The sequence below is a fragment of the Cheilinus undulatus genome, linkage group 24, assembly GCF_018320785.1.
Source record: "Cheilinus undulatus linkage group 24, ASM1832078v1, whole genome shotgun sequence".
NCBI lineage: Eukaryota > Metazoa > Chordata > Actinopteri > Labriformes > Labridae > Cheilinus > Cheilinus undulatus.
In genome coordinates, this window is record NC_054888.1 from 26,540,764 (window position 1) to 26,558,284 (window position 17,521).

Here is a 17,521-nt window from a genome sequence, read left to right on the forward strand (position 1 = left end):
AAAATTCAAAAATGTGTAATAAATATTTTAAAATGTATTACAAAAATTCAAAAATGTATTACAAAAATTTAAAATGTATTACAAAAATTCAAAAATGTATTACAAAAATTTAAAATGTATTACAAAAATTTAAAATGTATTACAAAAATTCAAAAATGTATTACAAAAAATTTAAAATGTATTACAAAAATTCAAAAATGTATTATAAAAAATTTAAAATGTATTACAAAAATTCAAAAATGTGTTACAAAAAATTTAAAATGTATTACAAAAATTCAAAAATGTGTTACAAAAAAATTAAAATGTATTACAAAAATTCAAAAATGTATTACAAAAATTCAAAAAAATATTACAAAAATTTTTAAATGTATTACAAAAATTCAAAAATGTGTTACAAATATTTAAAAATGTCATACAAAATTTCAAAAATGTATTAAAAAAATTTAAAAATGTACCACAAAAATTTAAAAATCTATTTCAAAAATTCAAAAATGTATTACAAAAAAATGGGGAAAGCAGCTAAAAAGCGATGACAAAAATTGTTGATTAGCCACAAACTTGGGTTAAAAATGCAAAAATGGGCCATTAAAAAATTGGGTTAAAGGTGGAAAAAGTAGCTAAAAGTTTCCAGATAATAATGAGGGGTGAAAAAGAAGTAAAAATGTGGAAAAATGGAGGTAAAAAGCAGGGGCCATTCTCTGTGTTTATCAGGAAGTCCTCAGGAGGACCCCTGACCCCAGCAGCAGGGTCCATCCCCTTTAAAACCCCTTGAACATCACTTTATCAAGCAGTTTCCTGGTAAATACATGTAGAAACACAAATGCATGATTTCTAGCTGAATATATTTTTCTTTTATTTTGAAAGTCCCAGCATGCCCACAGACATGTCTAGAGTGGTGAGCTGGAGCTCTGAGTCCTGTCTCACTGATGCAGACTTGGGCTCATACCTGGTACTCTGGGTTGTCCCGTTAGCTAAATGGAGAGGGGCCTCGTGCCCTCTGGCTCCGCCCCTGGACCAGGATCTCTCCCAGCCCCGGTGCGTCCGCAGATGCCCGGCCGTGTTTGGCTCCCTTGTTCTAATTGATCGGACTGCTGTGAATGGCCGCTCTCGAGCAGCCAATGGCTGAACACCGGATGCGAGATATCCGCTGCAACAACAAGCGCTCTGTTCCCCCTTCAGCTTGACGCCATTTACAGCCCAGACCCCGACCTCCCCTCCGGAAAGAGCGAGAAAGCCCTCCATAGAGCAGAGGAGCTGGATAAACAGCGCGAGGAGGAAGGACGGAGGGAGCAGACTTCAGAAGGAGACAGGAGGCAGGAGCAGACTCTACCGACCTGCTCACCACACTTTTCGCCTCGTGCTCTTGCGCAAAACATGGGATTTACGTCTTAATGGGAATGTGCTCGCGCTGGAAACTTTCTCAATGGAATTTATCGACGACTTGGCAGACTGAGCCTCTGAACCAGAGACTCCTCTCTCTCTCCAGCTGGATTATTTTCACCTAAGTGGGGGCTAAAGCATCGAGAGTAAGGTACGGAGCTTCACTTCTTCAAGAGCGTGCGTAAGGAAACTTTGGTGCAGACTGTGCACGTTCCTAGCTCTCTGTTTTCACCCTAACTCTAACTTCAGTCCCAGCTCGTGTGTGTTCTGCGGGAGGAGGGTGCTGTGTGCCATTTGCATCCTCATCCTTGGTGTTTCCCTCCGTGTAAAGCCCTGTTTTACTGAGGAGGACATTCTTACACATGCTGAGGTCCTGTCTGGTTAAACCGAGCCCACAGCTGGAGTCAGATCTGCTCTAAAACCTGCTCCACCATGAACCAGTCTGCAGTCACTGGTTTAATTCTGACTCTTCAGGCTCAGGTCCACTCTGATGATTGATGGGTTCGCTCCACTCTACCTCTCTCACCCCCACTGAGGCAAACATGGCCAGCTAGAAGGCCCTGTGAGTAAATGAGGGGCCTCCTGTCCCCCCCTCTAACAGCTTTTAATTTCCCTACAAGCCCTTCATGTTGGTGCAGATAAGGCTCATAAATCCCAAAGGACCCCCCCCACACACACACACACACACACACACACACCCACCTCTCACACTGTACATGCTCTCTTTCACACTCCCACCTTTTTGCTCCTCAACAGTGTCACCATGTAAATGTGTTAGAATGGGACAGGCCAACAAACAAAGCCCTTCCTGTATTGTCATTGAAGGGGGTGGGCACAGCCCCAGCTGAGGCATTTGGAAGCTAATTACCTCCAGGAAGGAGAATTAAGGCCACTACTGTCACTGTCTCTTCTCTGCTGGTGAAAACATTTAAATATGTTAGCATACTGCTCTGTCAGCCTGCCTTAGCCTCCATGAGACCAAAGAGGGACCTGAGAACTGGACCAGGCTGCTGAGGACCAGGGGAGGCCTGGGGAATGAGTCTAAATCCAGATTAAACCACCACAAGTCCTTCTGCAGTTCTCTAATCCAGGTCTGAATGACTTGCAAAAATCTAACTGCAATTTTTTCCTGCAATGTTGAGATTTAAAACGTGATTATTTAGGTTCCTCTTTTTTCTGTCGTTCAACAAACATCAGCAAGAAATGATTTTATATTCTACTAAGAACAATATTAGAAGTTAAACAAGGGCTAAATTTAGAATAAAATAGCTCACTGCCATTTTGGCTCAAAGAGCAAATTAGATATGAGTAGTTTTATTGCAGAGGACGATCATTTCTCCTATTCTTCCCATTCTGATGAAGAAAAATAAATGCATGAGCAAGAAAAGTAAGATTTCTGTAAAAAAATAAGATAAAATAAAAAAGATACTTGAAGGTTTGAATAACGTGTAAAGTAGTGATGCTCAACCTGTGGCTCTTAAGTCTTAATTTTAAATATTATTCCACCAGAAAACCTTAAAAAGGAAACTTTTGTGCACATTTTCACCCATTTAAGCTACCGCTGTTGAGCACCACTATTTTCCTACTTTTTTGCCAATTTTGACACTTTTTTTTTGCAACTTTTTACCCATTTTCTCTGCATTTTCATCCATTTCAGCTTCTCATTGACCTTAAATACCACTTTTTTCCTAGTTTTTGCCCATTTTAGTCACTTTTCTCTCATTGTTGTTGCTTTTTTACCATTTTTGCCACCTTTAACTGATTGTTATTGCTGCTTAGGCTGTTTTTGCCACTTTTCCACCTCTTAGATCGCGGCTCTCTTCAAAGGTACTTTTCAACATTTGGCTGTTTGGTTGAGCAGGGTGGAGTAACTCTGGTATAAAACACGATAAAAGAAACAAAGATTGTATCAACCTGGTGTTTTACACGTTTCAGGTTAAAGAAATATTGCACTGTCTGCGATTTGAAAATTGCACCATGCCATATTGCGATTTCACCTAATTTGCGATTAATTGCCAGCCCTATTCTAATCACATACACTGTAAATTTACCTGAGTGAATTTTACTCAAACTGAATGAAATGTTACTCTTGAAAATCTAACATTTGGTCCTCGTCTATTTGGAGTAAAACTGACTCTGCTTGCAGAGTAATGTTTTCAGAGCTGTTTTTACTCTAAAAGTGTTTTTATTGAACTCTAAATGATGATTATTTGCTCCATAATGACCAAAATAAAACAACTCTACAGTGCATGTACTCACTAGAGTCATACAGACCTTAGTTTCCTCTTTATAGAGCTGGTTCTCCTTAATACTGTGTGATATTTAGTCCTTTCAGAGCTGCTTTTCATTCCTTTTAGAAATGTTTCCTACTCATTACAGAACGATTCCTGCTGCATTTACAACTAACACTGCTGTATCTTGCTCTAAACAGATTAATCTTCCTCTTTATAGAGAGCTACATTTCCTCTTCATAGATAATTCTGCCTTTCCACCTACAACAATCCTGGTTATTGATACCAAATATTCATGAATCTTCAAATCTTCTAACCCTTTAAATGTCAGTTTTTTAGCCATGATGCCACCATCCTTTTAGATTAGGGGTGTCAAACCCAAGGCCCTGGGGCCGAATCCGGCCCGTGGTACAGTTACACCCAGCCTGCAAGATCATATCTTATTATGATATATATATCATTTATTTTTAATTATTTTTAAATTTATTTTATTCTATATTATATGTCATATTGCTTATTATAACTGGCCCTAAAATTTGAGGTCTGCAGATTTCCTCCAGTCTAAAAATGTAAACATAATCTTGATGATATCAAATATCCTTAAATCATAAAAATGTTTTTAAAAAGATAAGAGAGAGTAAATATAATCAGATGAAAAGAAATGTGGGAAAATAAATTAATTTGTGTTTTCATTTAATATTTTCAATTTTGCATTGCACAGTTAGAACTTCAACTGATTCTTTGGGCTTTTATTTCATATTTTGAACTTTTTCATTTATTATTTTAACTTTTTATCTCATATTTTAACATTTTCAAATTATAGTTTTGACTTTATCTAATCATTTTGGCTTTTTCAAGTTTTATTTTGACTTTGATGTCATATTTTGACCTTTTCAATTTATTATTTTGACCTTTATCTCATATTTTGAACTTTTAGGTGCACCATTTTAAATTATCAGTCATATTTTTGCCTTAATACATAATTGTGAAGTTTTTTATATATCCGCCTTTTAAAAGCATTATTTTAACATCTTATTTTGTGTTTTGACCTTTTGAACTAAAAAGTTTGACTTTTTATTTCAGATTTTGGGTCTTTTAAGTTATCATTTTGACTTTTTAAATCTTGAAATCATTTACCATCAGTGCTAATTTCTCCCCATAATTAATTACAGGCTAAAATGAGGTTGGCAGTTTGGTTAAATGTGGACCCTGTTAGGCCCTCAGGTTAGACCTTAATTTAGAATCCAGCTGAGTTTGACACTCCTGCTTTAGATGAAAATACATAAAAATGAACTATTTTCAATCGCTGCGTACAAAGTATTTTTGTGTTGAATTATTACAGCCTGGGGTATGTTGATGATTAGCAGCAGCATTGATTTTTATGCATTATTCTTTTTTTGTGTGTAATGTCAAAGACTGACTTTGAAGCTGCTCAGTGCAGAAAATGCATTTGCATACAGTCCTGAAAATATTATACTTTAATGTTTTCTTCTACAGTCATTGAGCTATTGTTTTTCACTGATAACTGATCTGATTATTGATCTGAAATATTTATTTATTTTTTAAGATTTTAACCTTTTGATTTCCTGTTTTTTTTTTCATGAGGCCTCCGTGTTTATGATGAAAACAAGAACAGAATTTTTTTTGTTTTTTTTCTAATATGCTACATTCAAAGTAGTGTTTCTGTGTTTGATTATTACAGCCTGTGATATGTCAGTGATTAGCAGCAACACTGATTTTTATGCATTATCAGTTTTATCAGTTTTGTACACAGACAGTCTCAGAGTCTGAACATGTATGACGAGGGTCCTGACGACGGTCTCAGAGTCTGAACATGTATGACGAGGGTCCTGACGATGGTCTCAGAGTCTGAACATGTATGACGAGGGTCCTGACGACGGTCTCAGAGTCTGAACATGTATGACGAGGGTCCTGACGACGGTCTCAGAGTCTGAACATGTATGACGAGGGTCCTGACGACGGTCTCAGAGTCTGAACATGTATGACGAGGGTCCTGACGACGGTCTCAGAGTCTGAACATGTATGACGAGGGTCCTGACGACGGTCTCAGAGTCTGAACATGTATGACGAGGGTCCTGACGACGGTCTCAGAGTATGAACATGTATGACGAGGGTCCTGACGACGGTCTCAGAGTCTGAACATGTATGACGAGGGTCCTGACGACGGTCTCAGAGTCTGAACATGTATGACGAGGGTCCTGACGACGGTCTCAGAGTCTGAACATGTATGACGAGGGTCCTGACGACGGTCTCAGAGTCTGAACATGTATGACGAGGGTCCTGACGACGGTCTCAGAGTCTGAACATGTATGACGAGGGTCCTGACGAAGGTCTCAGATTTTGAACAAGTATGAGGAGGGTCCTGGCAGCGGTCTCAGAGTCTGAACATGTATGGGAGGGTCTGACGTCTCAGAGTCTGAACATGTATGACGAGGGTCCTGGCAGCGGTCTCAGAGTCTGAACATGTATGACGAGGGTCCTGACGACGGTCTCAGAGTCTGAACATGTATGACGAGGGTCCTGGCACGACGGTCTCAGAGTCTGAACATGTATGACGAGGGTCCTGGCAGACGGTCTCAGAGTATGAACATGTATGTGAGGTCCTGCAGATCAGACGGTCTCAGAGTCTGAACATGTATGACGAGGGTCCTGACGACGGTCTCAGAGTCTGAACATGTATGACGAGGGTCCTGACGACGGTCTCAGAGTCTGAACATGTATGAAGGGTCCTGGGTCTCAGAGTCTGAACATGTATGTGACTGAACATGCTGAAAGATAGCTCAGTAATAAAATATGTAGAACTGAATTTCAGCAGATATCTGTGCCAGTACATTCCTGCAGATCAGAGCTAAAACCTCAGCCCCTAAAACCAAAGTTTAAGGACGAAGAGATGAATAAAAACCTGAGGCTCCTGCCTGAAACTTTGATTTCATATTGTGGTACATTTTTTTAATTGAAAAAACAAACAACTGCTTCTGACCCTGAACTTATTAAAGCTTCAGTGTTTTATATCTAGTTTCACACTGACAGTACCTGGGCAGGTCAGGTATGACAGCCACTAGATAAGAGCAGTAACACAGTCATATATTTAACGATAGCCCAGTTCCATAGAGGCCAGGAACGTTAGGGTCCATTATAACGTTAATGTGTGATATTTATACCTGAATAATATTCACTCTGATCATAAAACCCCAAATAAATGTTATTTATCTGTGCCTTAATGGAATCTAGCATTTTTCAGAATGTAAACATATTTTATGACCCTTTTATTCTTAATGTGGACAAACGCACTGAGGGAATAAAGTTAAACTGAATCCACTTCAGGGGAAAATAATTATATAATAGCTAAATTAAGGTGAAAATTGGCAAAATGGATTAAAAGTGGAAATCAATTGGTGGGAATAAGTGGTGAAAAGTGGTTAAAAAAGTGGCAAAAGTGGAGTAGGAGTGGTGAAAACTAGTGGTGTAAGTGTGAAAAAGAGTTTAAATACTGCAAAAATGTTAAAAATGGCATTTATTGGTAATGAGTGTCAAAAATTAAAGGGGCAAATAAAGAATAAATAAAGACATCTCAAGGTGAAAAATTGGCAAAAATAGACTAAAAGAGGTAAAAAATGGTGAAAAGTGTCAAATTTGGGATAAAAAAAGGGGCAGAAATGGTTGGAAATGTTGAAAAGTGGTTATAAAGTGGCCACAATAGGTTAACTGTGGCAAAAATGGATGAAAGTGAGACACAGAGACAAAAATGTAAAAATAAATGGGTAGAAAATGGTGAAAAGTGGTTAAAGAGTGGCAAAAAGGGATTGAAAATGGGGGAAATTGGTGGCTAAAGAAGTAAGAGTTTCAAACATAGAAAACATAGGCAAAAAGAGGCTAAACTGAATTAAAAGGGCAAATAGAAGCCAACAATGTGAAAATAAATGGGTAGAAAATGGTGAAAAGTGGTTAAAGAGTGGCAAAAATTGGTTATAAGTGGCAAAAAAATAGTTTGATAAAGACAGTAGAAGGTCTAAAATGTAAAACCTGGGTTAATAAATGCAGAAATGTGGGTTAAATAAGGGTAAATTCTCACACCTGTGCTTTCACCTCTCATGTCAACAGAAGCCTTGTATGCTGTCACTTAAACATTATCTTTGACTTCCTGCTGCAGATATCCCGTAGAGGAGGACGATGGTTGCCATGGCGACCTCATCAACAGTAAACCATCACACATGATGCTATCTTTATGTAACACCTTGCTGATGAAGGCTAACACAGAATATTCAGAGTACAGGAGGAGCTCTCTGCCTCTGAAGTTTAGAGTTTTTCAGTGAGAAACACTCGTGTGTTCTTCTCTAATGCAGTTTTACGGTTTCATTGAGTCTGGTGTGGTAGTAGGGATGTCGGCACGCCTCCTATTCCTTATAAAGAGGCCATCATTCCAGCCTCCACTCCAGTCTAAGGAGCTTTAAATCATTATTTAACATTAAAAGATAATAAATATGTCAGAGATGATTCTTGTAGTGTTTTTATCAGCTGGAGGCAGTCATGTGAACCCATAAGGTAAAACCTAAAACTACAATGAGATTTATTTTTGCAGCTATTATAAAATTATTGAATACGAATTAGTGCTGTCAAGATTAATCGAGTTAATCAGGATTAATTCAAGTATCCTGCAGACACAGTGATGTGAAATAAATGCACCACTGCTCCTTAATGTCTCTTTGAAATCTCAGACAGCTCAGTGGACGAGTCAGAGTCATCAGAACCTTTGAATGATCTCCTATTTCATTTTCATCCATAGCAAGTTTGTTTTCCTGTGATTTGATTATTAGAATATTTAATCTAGCTCTAAGAGCAGCTCTGTATCCAAACAGGAAGTCAGTTACCCATAGTTTGAGACGATGGAAAAATCTAAAATGACACAAAAACAGTTTAAAATGTCAAAGAGTGGGATTTAAAATGCGATTAAAAGGACTCACTTAATTGCGATTTAATACAGACATTCTGAGATTATTTGCAATTTTTAAAAATTAATCTTTTTCCAGCACTACTATGAATAAAATGTGTTTGTATAAGTTAGAGAAGTTTTAGTAAAAAAAAAAAAAGATCATAAATCGTACAAAGCAGGTGTTATGGTTAAACTAGTTACCGTCTTAACTGGTGACTTTTCTGTTTCAGTGGATGTCTTAGTTATAATATAATATATATTTACAGTATAAACCACACCCACATTTGACTTGTACCGGTCGTGGTGGTGAAGCAGAAAGATCCTGATGTTTTTGTTGTCCTTGTTCTACCTATTTTTAAATCTAGATAAAAGAGCCTGGCGGATCTGGATTTTTTTGGAGGTCGATGCCAGGGAATAATAAAACATTTATCAGATGATTTCATTTTGTTGAACATTTTTTTGGATTGAAAAAACAAACAACTGCTTCTGATCCAATGAATCTAGTGCAAACAGTTTTACAACGACATGAATCAAAGGGAGAACATTTGACTTTTCTCAATACTTCCATCATCAGAACAAGAACTATCATTAACAAAATACAGTTATGTCTGGGAATGAGGTCCATCAGGGTCCACTCTCTGGGTTTATCAAGGTCCATTCTCTGGGTTTATCAGGGGCCAGTCTCTGGGTTTATCAGGGGCCAGTCTCTGGGTTTATCAGGGCCCATTCTCTGGGTTTATCAGGGGCCATTCTCTGGGTTTATCAGGGGCCATTCTCTGGGTTTATCAAGGGCCATTCTCTGGGTTTATCAGGGGCCATTCTCTGGGTTTATCAAGGTCCATTCTCTGGTTTATCAGGGGCCACTCTCTGGGTTTATCAGGGGCCAGTCTCTGGGTTTATCAGGGGCCAGTCTCTGGGTTTATCAGGGTCCATTCTCTGGGTTTATCAGGGGCCATTCTCTGGGTTTATCAGGGGCCATTCTCTGGGTTTATCAAGGTCCATTCTCTGGTTTATCAGGGGCCACTCTCTGGGTTTATCAGGGGCCAGTCTCTGGGTTTATCAGGGGCCAGTCTCTGGGTTTATCAGGGTCCATTCTCTGGGTTTATCAGGGGCCATTCTCTGGGTTTATCAGGGGCCATTCTCTGGGTTTATCAGGGTCCATTCTCTGGGTTTATCAGGGTCCATTCTCTGGGTTTATCAGGGTCCATTCTCTGGGTTTATCAGGGTCCATTCTCTGGGTTTATCAGGGTCCATTCTCTGGGTTTATCAGGGCCCATTCTCTGGGTTTATCAGGGGCCATTCTCTGGGTTTATCAGGGGCCATTCTCTGGGTTTATCAGGGGCCATTCTCTGGGTTTATCAGGGGCCAGTCTCTGGGTTTATCAGGGGCCATTCTCTGGGTTTATCAGGGTCCAGTCTCTGGGTTTATCAGGGGCCAGTCTCTGGGTTTATCAGGGGCCAGTCTCTGGGTTTATCAGGGTCCAGTCTCTGGGTTTATCAGGGTCCAGTCTCTGGGTTTATCAGGGCCCAGCTGATCCTGTGGTTGAACAGTATTTCTGTCAGAGATAAACTGGCCTTTTTTGCTGTTGCAGATGTTTTCAGCTTTTTTTAAAGGACAGGTTTTGGTCCTATCACATTTCTAAACCTATATATGAAAAGACTTAAACGTATTTATTGTCCCAGTCACTGGTGAGGGATAAACGTGTATCAGAACCATCACCACTGGTTTAATTTCTTCGATTGTGCTTTGCTGCACTCGCGAGGCTTAACGGCTCCCACTGATGGTGGAACAGTGATTTGTGACAGTTTAGTCTGAGTCCAGTCCTTGGCATCTTTAACTCCGTGAGCAGCCATGTAACCAAACATCAACCACTTGTGTTGTTGTAATTGAGCACGGTAAACAGGTAGAGGTGTTCTCTCCTCTTCCAGCATGGTGAGTGTCAGTGTGCCATGAGCCCAGCGCTGCAGTGATTCATCTCACAGCTGTTTACAGGTGTGTTTAAACCCCTGACTGTCTTTATTTGGGTCCATGTTGAGTCAAAGATCCACGCTGTGGTGTTATTGTGAAGGCCCTCATCAGGAAATGTGCTTGAGTTAATAACAGCTCAACACCTCAGCTAGGTAGAGATGAAAAACTGAGTTCAGTGAGAAAGAAGTGGACAGATAGAGGCTAGACAGTCCTTTTTCTGTGATCTTCTGCTCAGACATCAGTCAGTCTGCCATCACAGGCTTGGCTCTAACACCACTGGCTCATGGGAAATGACAAAAAACCAGAGGAGTAGGCATGAGCCAGCGACCCCTTCCTGGAGCAGTGTGCTGTGGTTTCACAGATGTAGTTGTTTCACAATATTCCTGTCTAAAGATTTGGTGAGCAATTAACACAAGGATGAACTCTTCCTTTAAAATCTGCGGTACAGAACAACTGGTCTACGACAGGATTTAATTCTATCACTTGTTGCAACGTGGGTGAAAAAGACTAGTCAGGAAGATCGATATATTAAAGGTCCAAGACCAGTGTAGTAGTTACAGTTGGCTTTAGAAGAGTTCCTGTTGGTCAACTAATTATTTCTCTTCACTTAAACGGGTATTTAAATATTGTTTTCTAAAGTAGAGAAAGCATTCAGAAACTAATCTGGTTCATCACAGTTTTATTGTATCAGTGGGTGACATGAGGCTGGTGTGGTGAGAAGAGGATGGCTAAAGTTGGCAGCTAGCTCAGCAAGTCCTTATTTTCTTTGTAGATTAACAGCATGCTAATATGGCTACTCTTCACTTTGGGTGGTTAGTTCTACATGAGTGTTACCCTCAACGGCCTACATACAACTTTTTTTCAGCTGTAAATATCAGTCTATATCAGCTGTAAATATCAGTCTATATCAGCTGTGAATATCATTCTATATCAGCTGTAAATATCAGTCTATATCAGCTGTAAATATCAGTCTATATCAGCTGTAAATATCAGTCTATATCAGCTGTAAATATCAGTTTATATCAGCTGTAAATATCAGTCTATATCAGCTGTAAATATCAGTCTATATCAGCTGTAAATATCAGTCTATATCAGCTGTAAATATCAGTCTATATCAGCTGTAAATATCAGTCTATATCAGCTGTAAATATCAGTCTATATCAGCTGTAAATATCAGTTTATATCAGCTGTAAATATCAGTCTATATCAGCTGTAAATATCAGTTTATATCAGCTGTAAATATCAGTCTATATCAGCTGTAAATATCAGTCTATATCAGCTGTAAATATCAGTCTATATCAGCTGTAAATATCAGTTTATATCAGCTGTAAATATCAGTCTATATCAGCTGTAAATATCAGTCTATATCAGCTGTAAATATCAGTCTATATCAGCTGTAAATATCAGTCTATATCAGCTGTAAATATCAGTCTATATCAGCTGTAAATATCAGTTTATATCAGCTGTAAATATCAGTCTATATCAGCTGTAAATATCAGTCTATATCAGCTGTAAATATCAGTCTATATCAGCTGTAAATATCAGTCTATATCAGCTGTAAATATCAGTCTATATCAGCTGTAAATATCAGTCAATATCAGCTGTAAATATCAGTCTAGATCAGCTGTAAATATCAGTCTATATCAGCTGTAAATATCAGTCTATATCAGCTGTAAATATCAGTCTATATCAGCTGTAAATATCAGTCTATATCAGCTGTAAATATCAGTCTAGATCAGCTGTGAATATCAGTCTATATCAGCTGTGAATATCAGTTTATATCAGCTGTAAATATCAGTCTATATCAGCTGTAAATATCAGTCTATATCAGCTGTAAATATCAGTCTATATCAGCTGTAAATATCAGTCTATATCAGCTGTGAATATCAGTCTATATCAGCTGTGAATATCAGTCTATATCAGCTGTAAATATCAGTCTATATCAGCTGTAAATATCAGTCTATATCAGCTGTAAATATCAGTCTATATCAGCTGTAAATATCAGTCTATATCAGCTGTAAATATCAGTCTATATCAGCTGTAAATATCAGTCTATATCAGCTGTAAGTATCGGTCTATATCAGCTGTAAATATCAGTCTATATCAGCTGTAAATATCAGTCTATATCAGCTGTAAATATCAGTCTATATCAGCTGTAAGTATCAGTTTATATCAGCTGTAAATATCAGTCTATATCAGCTGTAAATATCAGTCTATATCAGCTGTAAATATCAGTCTATATCAGCTGTAAATATCAGTCTATATCAGCTGTAAATATCAGTCTATATCAGCTGTAAATATCAGTCTATATCAGCTGTAAATATCAGTTTATATCAGCTGTAAATATCAGTCTATATCAGCTGTAAATATCAGTCTATATCAGCTGTAAATATCAGTCTATATCAGCTGTAAATATCAGTCTATATCAGCTGTAAATATCAGTTTATATCAGCTGTAAATATCAGTCTATATCAGCTGTAAATATCAGTCTCTATCAGCTGTAAATATCAGTTTATATCAGCTGTAAATATCAGTCTATATCAGCTGTAAATATCAGTCTATATCAGCTGTAAATATCAGTTTATATCAGCTGTAAATATCAGTCTATATCAGCTGTAAATATCAGTTTATATCAGCTGTAAATATCAGTCTATATCAGCTGTAAATATCAGTTTATATCAGCTGTAAATATCAGTCTATATCAGCTGTAAATATCAGTCTATATCAGCTGTAAATATCAGTCTATATCAGCTGTAAATATCAGTCTATATCAGCTGTAAATATCAGTTTATATCAGCTGTAAATATCAGTCTATATCAGCTGTAAATATCAGTCTATATCAGCTGTAAATATCAGTTTATATCAGCTGTAAATATCAGTCTATATCAGCTGTAAATATCAGTCTATATCAGCTGTAAATATCAGTCTCTATCAGCTGTAAATATCAGTTTATATCAGCTGTAAATATCAGTCTATATCAGCTGTAAATATCAGTCTCTATCAGCTGTAAATATCAGTCTATATCAGCTGTAAATATTTGTCTATATCAGCTGTAAATATCAGTCTATATCAGCTGTAAATATCAGTTTATATCAGCTGTAAATATCAGTCTATATCAGCTGTAAATATCAGTCTATATCAGCTGTAAATAGCAGTCTATATCAGCTGTAAATATCAGTATATATCAGCTGTAAATTTCAGTCATATGCATGAATGAGGTTGTGGAGTTTTAGGCCCCAGACCAGTGTCGACTGATGTATTTTTCTTCTTTCCTCCTCATCTCGTAACTTGAAATGTGTTCTAAGTATTTTCCAAGTTTCCGCTGCAATGCCTCCCTCTCTAGTTTTACAGTAGTTAAAAACATGACTTGTCTGCCGTTCTAATTGTGTGATTTGTGATTTGTGTGATGTGATTTGACAGCAATGCTACAGAAGCTGAACAGTAATGCACCCCTAAACCCTCAGACTAGCTCCAAACATGACATCAGCTGTTCATAAAAGAGTACCATTCTCTCTCCAGCACTGAGAGGTGTTTGTCTAGTTTCCATAGAGGTGCTGGGACAGATATCAGTTATGATTTGCATGTCATCATTTGCATGGCGTGTCACAGTTGCTATAAAAACAGTCTTTTCTCTTGCAGGACTTCAGATGTGTCCCATGCCAGCCCGAGCAGCCCTTCAGTCCCGAGATGGATTCCAGAAGTTTGAACGACAGCGATGGGGGAGGAGGACACCGCGGTGGGTCTCCTTCGCCAACCAGGTCACCGAACAGGCAGCTTGGAGAAGAGAGACCGCAACCCCAGCCTCCACCAACCCAAGATAGCCCATCAGGTTCTGGACTGACCAATGGACAACCCCCCCATACTCCAGCAGTGCTATCCCTGGATCAGATCAGGATCACGGGGAGTAGTAATGACTATACAGACGGGCCCACCATTACTCAAAGGTCCCCAGCCCCTCTGCAGAGGCGGCAGAAGAACGACCTGGTTACTTCAAGGACCAGCGGGCAGCCAGAGACTCAGGAAGAAAGGCATAATAATCTCCTCAATCTGCATTCTCTGACTCATGGGAATGCTTCCATCTCTTCTATGGAAGGTGTGTTACAGTCATCCGGCGTCGATGACTCGCAGAGTAACATCAGGACCAGCGAAGGGGGCGTTTCTTCAGGCCAGAGGCTCGCCATCAGCCCGGCAGGCAGCAGCCAGATAATCAGAACCCAGCCGACACGTACAGAGACGAGTTCAGAGGAGCTGAAACCTTTGAACAGCGAGTCCAGAGCGGTGGTTGCCATACCAGGCAGCCGAAGCTCCAAAAACCAAGCTGTCCACTCCAACAAGTGCCGAGACTGCAGCAGGTGCTGCTGTAGCGAGTGCAGGCGCCCACGGGTGCTCCCCTACTGCTGGATGTGCACCCGCCGGTGCATGTGCTCGGCGCAGAACGTGGTGGAATACGGAACGTGCGTTTGCTGCATCAGGGGGCTCTTCTACCACTGCTCCAGCGATGACGAGGACACGTGCTCAGACAAGCCCTTCTCGTGCTCGCAGCAGCACTGCTGCGTACGCTGGACTACCGTGTCAGTCCTCTCCCTGTGCTTCCCTTGTCTCCTGTGCTACCTCCCAGCTAGAGGATGCTTAGCTGTGTGCCAGAGCTGCTACGACGGAGTGTCGAGACCAGGCTGTCGCTGCAAGAACCCAAACCCTGTCCACTGTGAGGATTCTGGCAAGCCAATATAAACGATGAGGATGCAGAAGGATGGAGAGACTCTGTGCTGACTAAACTCATCTAGTCCTGAAGTTTTGTTTTAGGGAGCAGAGGATGCTGGTTAAGTTTCTGGTTTTATGATGAGATCTTTTTGCCTGTCAGATCTGGTCACATGTCCTTCAGACTCACTTGAAAGGTAAACCAAAATAAGTCAAAGGTATGAAGAATTATTCAGACATCATGTTGTTGCTCTGGCCGGCTTTTTTAACCTTTAATCCATGGTCTATGCTAAGAACAGAGTCCTGTTACTAACTGTGAGGTAGTAAAAACCAAGGGTATGTACAACAGGCTTACAGAGATGTTTTATTTTTGTACATACGATAATATTTCAACTGTGAAAAGTTTCTGCCACACAGTGAGAACCTCCACGACTCCACCTTTCTATGAATCAGTCTGTGTACATTCACTCAAATGTATATCAATCATTTCATGTCATAAGGAAAAGTCTTATCCTACCTGTAAATTGTACAGTGACCCTATATGAAAATTTATTTTCTAATTCTGACATTAGTGTAAAGTTTTAAAAAGTCTATATTTATTTGAAGGTTTATTATTTTATAATGAAAATATTTATTTTGAGCAAGCATCACCTTGTATGGGGCTTTTCTGATCCCGAGGTGGCCTGTCTGAGCTGATGAATACTTTACTATGAATTAGAAGACAAATATATTAACGTTTGGAATTAAACAACCTGGAAGATTCACACTGTCTTTTTCATTTTGTTCTGGTTTTTAACATTTTAATGGCTGGTGCAAAGGTATTTAAAACAAGTTCATAAGTTTCACATAACAGCAGCGCTTTATTGTAGTGGGCCCTATTTACCTGAAAATGAACAAGTATTAACTAAATATATCCAAATAATAACGTGGTAATATAAAGGAAGTTTTAACTTTGTAATCATGTATTAATTATCAAGTAAAGCCTTGTGATATTGTGGCAGTTCCCTGGAAATAAGGTGGTATTTTGCCTTAAACCTGACAATTGTTATATTTCTGCAGTTCTCCAGTGATAAGATGTTATTTTTCCCCGAACCCAACCCTCATGATATCGTGCCTTTCTCTGTTAATTACAATGTAGTTAACCCTAATCCTGATTATATTATGACAATTCTCTGGTAACTCTCGCCCTCTCCTTCAAGATTCCCGAGTAGTTTTAGGTTAATTTCTGCGTAACAGCCCACTAAGTTAAAGTCCTTTCCCGTGTAATTTTTAGCTAGTGTCTTAATGTGTGCCCTCCACATTTTTAAGTTTATCTTTAAGTGCATTCTGTCACAGTTCATAGTATGATTTGTGGGTATGCATTCTGAATATTTCTAAATACTTACAGTAATATGCACACCAGCTAGATGGATAAAAAAGTTGCTTTAAGAGTGACAAAACAGTTGCAAACATGGGTTCAAAGTGGTTAAAAAAATAAACAGCAAAATGGGCATAGACCACCAAAAACGAGTTGAAAGTTAAAAAAAAAGTGTCAAAAACTGTTTAAATTGGCTAAAAAGCCGAGATGGGTTAAAAAAATCAAAGACATTTGCTAAGTAGGGTAGAAAAAGGGTTTAAAGATAACTTGAATAAGTAATTCCAACATCAGAACCCAGAAATGGTTTAACAATTTTTAGTGACAACATGAAGGAACTGTTAGCCAGGATGCTAACACCAATGCTACACATCCAACACACATGATTGATGTCATCAATACATCACAACTGCAGAGGGTCCAGTCTCTGGGTTCATCAGGTCCAGTCTCTGGGTTCATCAGGTCCAGTCTCTGGGTTCATCAGGTCCAGTCTCTGGGTTTATCAGGTCCAGTCTCTGGGTTTATCAGGTCCAGTCTCTGGGTTTATCAGGTCCAGTCTCTGGGTTTATCAGGTCCAGTCTCTGGGTTTATCAGGTCCAGTCTCTGGGTTTATCAGGTCCAGTCTCTGGGTTTATCAGGTCCAGTCTTTAGGTTTATCAGGTCCAGTCTCTGGGTTTATCAGGTCCAGTCTCTGGGTTCATCAGGTCCAGTCTCTGGGTTCATCAGGTCCAGTCTCTGGGTTCATCAGGTCCAGTCTCTGGGTTTATCAGGTCCAGTCTCTGGGTTTATCAGGTCCAGTCTCTGGGTTCATCAGGTCCAGTCTCTGGGTTCATCAGGTCCAGTCTCTGGGTTCATCAGGTCCAGTCTCTGGGTTCATCAGGTCCAGTCTCTGGGTTCATCAGGTCCAGTCTCTGGGTTTATCAGGTCCAGTCTCTGGGT

The 17,521-nt window shown here is 39.3% G+C and overlaps 1 protein-coding gene across 3 annotated transcripts; it reads left to right on the top strand.

Annotated features, from left to right (window-relative positions):
- Positions 1–1,027: 1,027 nt before the first annotated feature.
- Positions 1,028–15,994, top strand: spry2 (sprouty RTK signaling antagonist 2). 3 transcript variants are annotated; one of them, XM_041781506.1, is made up of 2 exons: positions 1,028–1,942; positions 14,170–15,994. In XM_041781506.1, exon 2 carries the CDS (start codon positions 14,218–14,220, stop codon positions 15,259–15,261), a length of 1,044 nt encoding a protein of 347 aa, XP_041637440.1. In that variant the 5' UTR covers positions 1,028–1,942; positions 14,170–14,217; the 3' UTR covers positions 15,262–15,994. The 3 variants fall into 3 exon arrangements, with proteins under 3 accessions (XP_041637440.1, XP_041637439.1, XP_041637441.1); XM_041781505.1 differs by having other exon boundaries at positions 1,028–1,531; XM_041781507.1 differs by lacking the exon at positions 1,028–1,942 and adding an exon at positions 1,950–2,471.
- Positions 15,995–17,521: the final 1,527 nt, after the last annotated feature.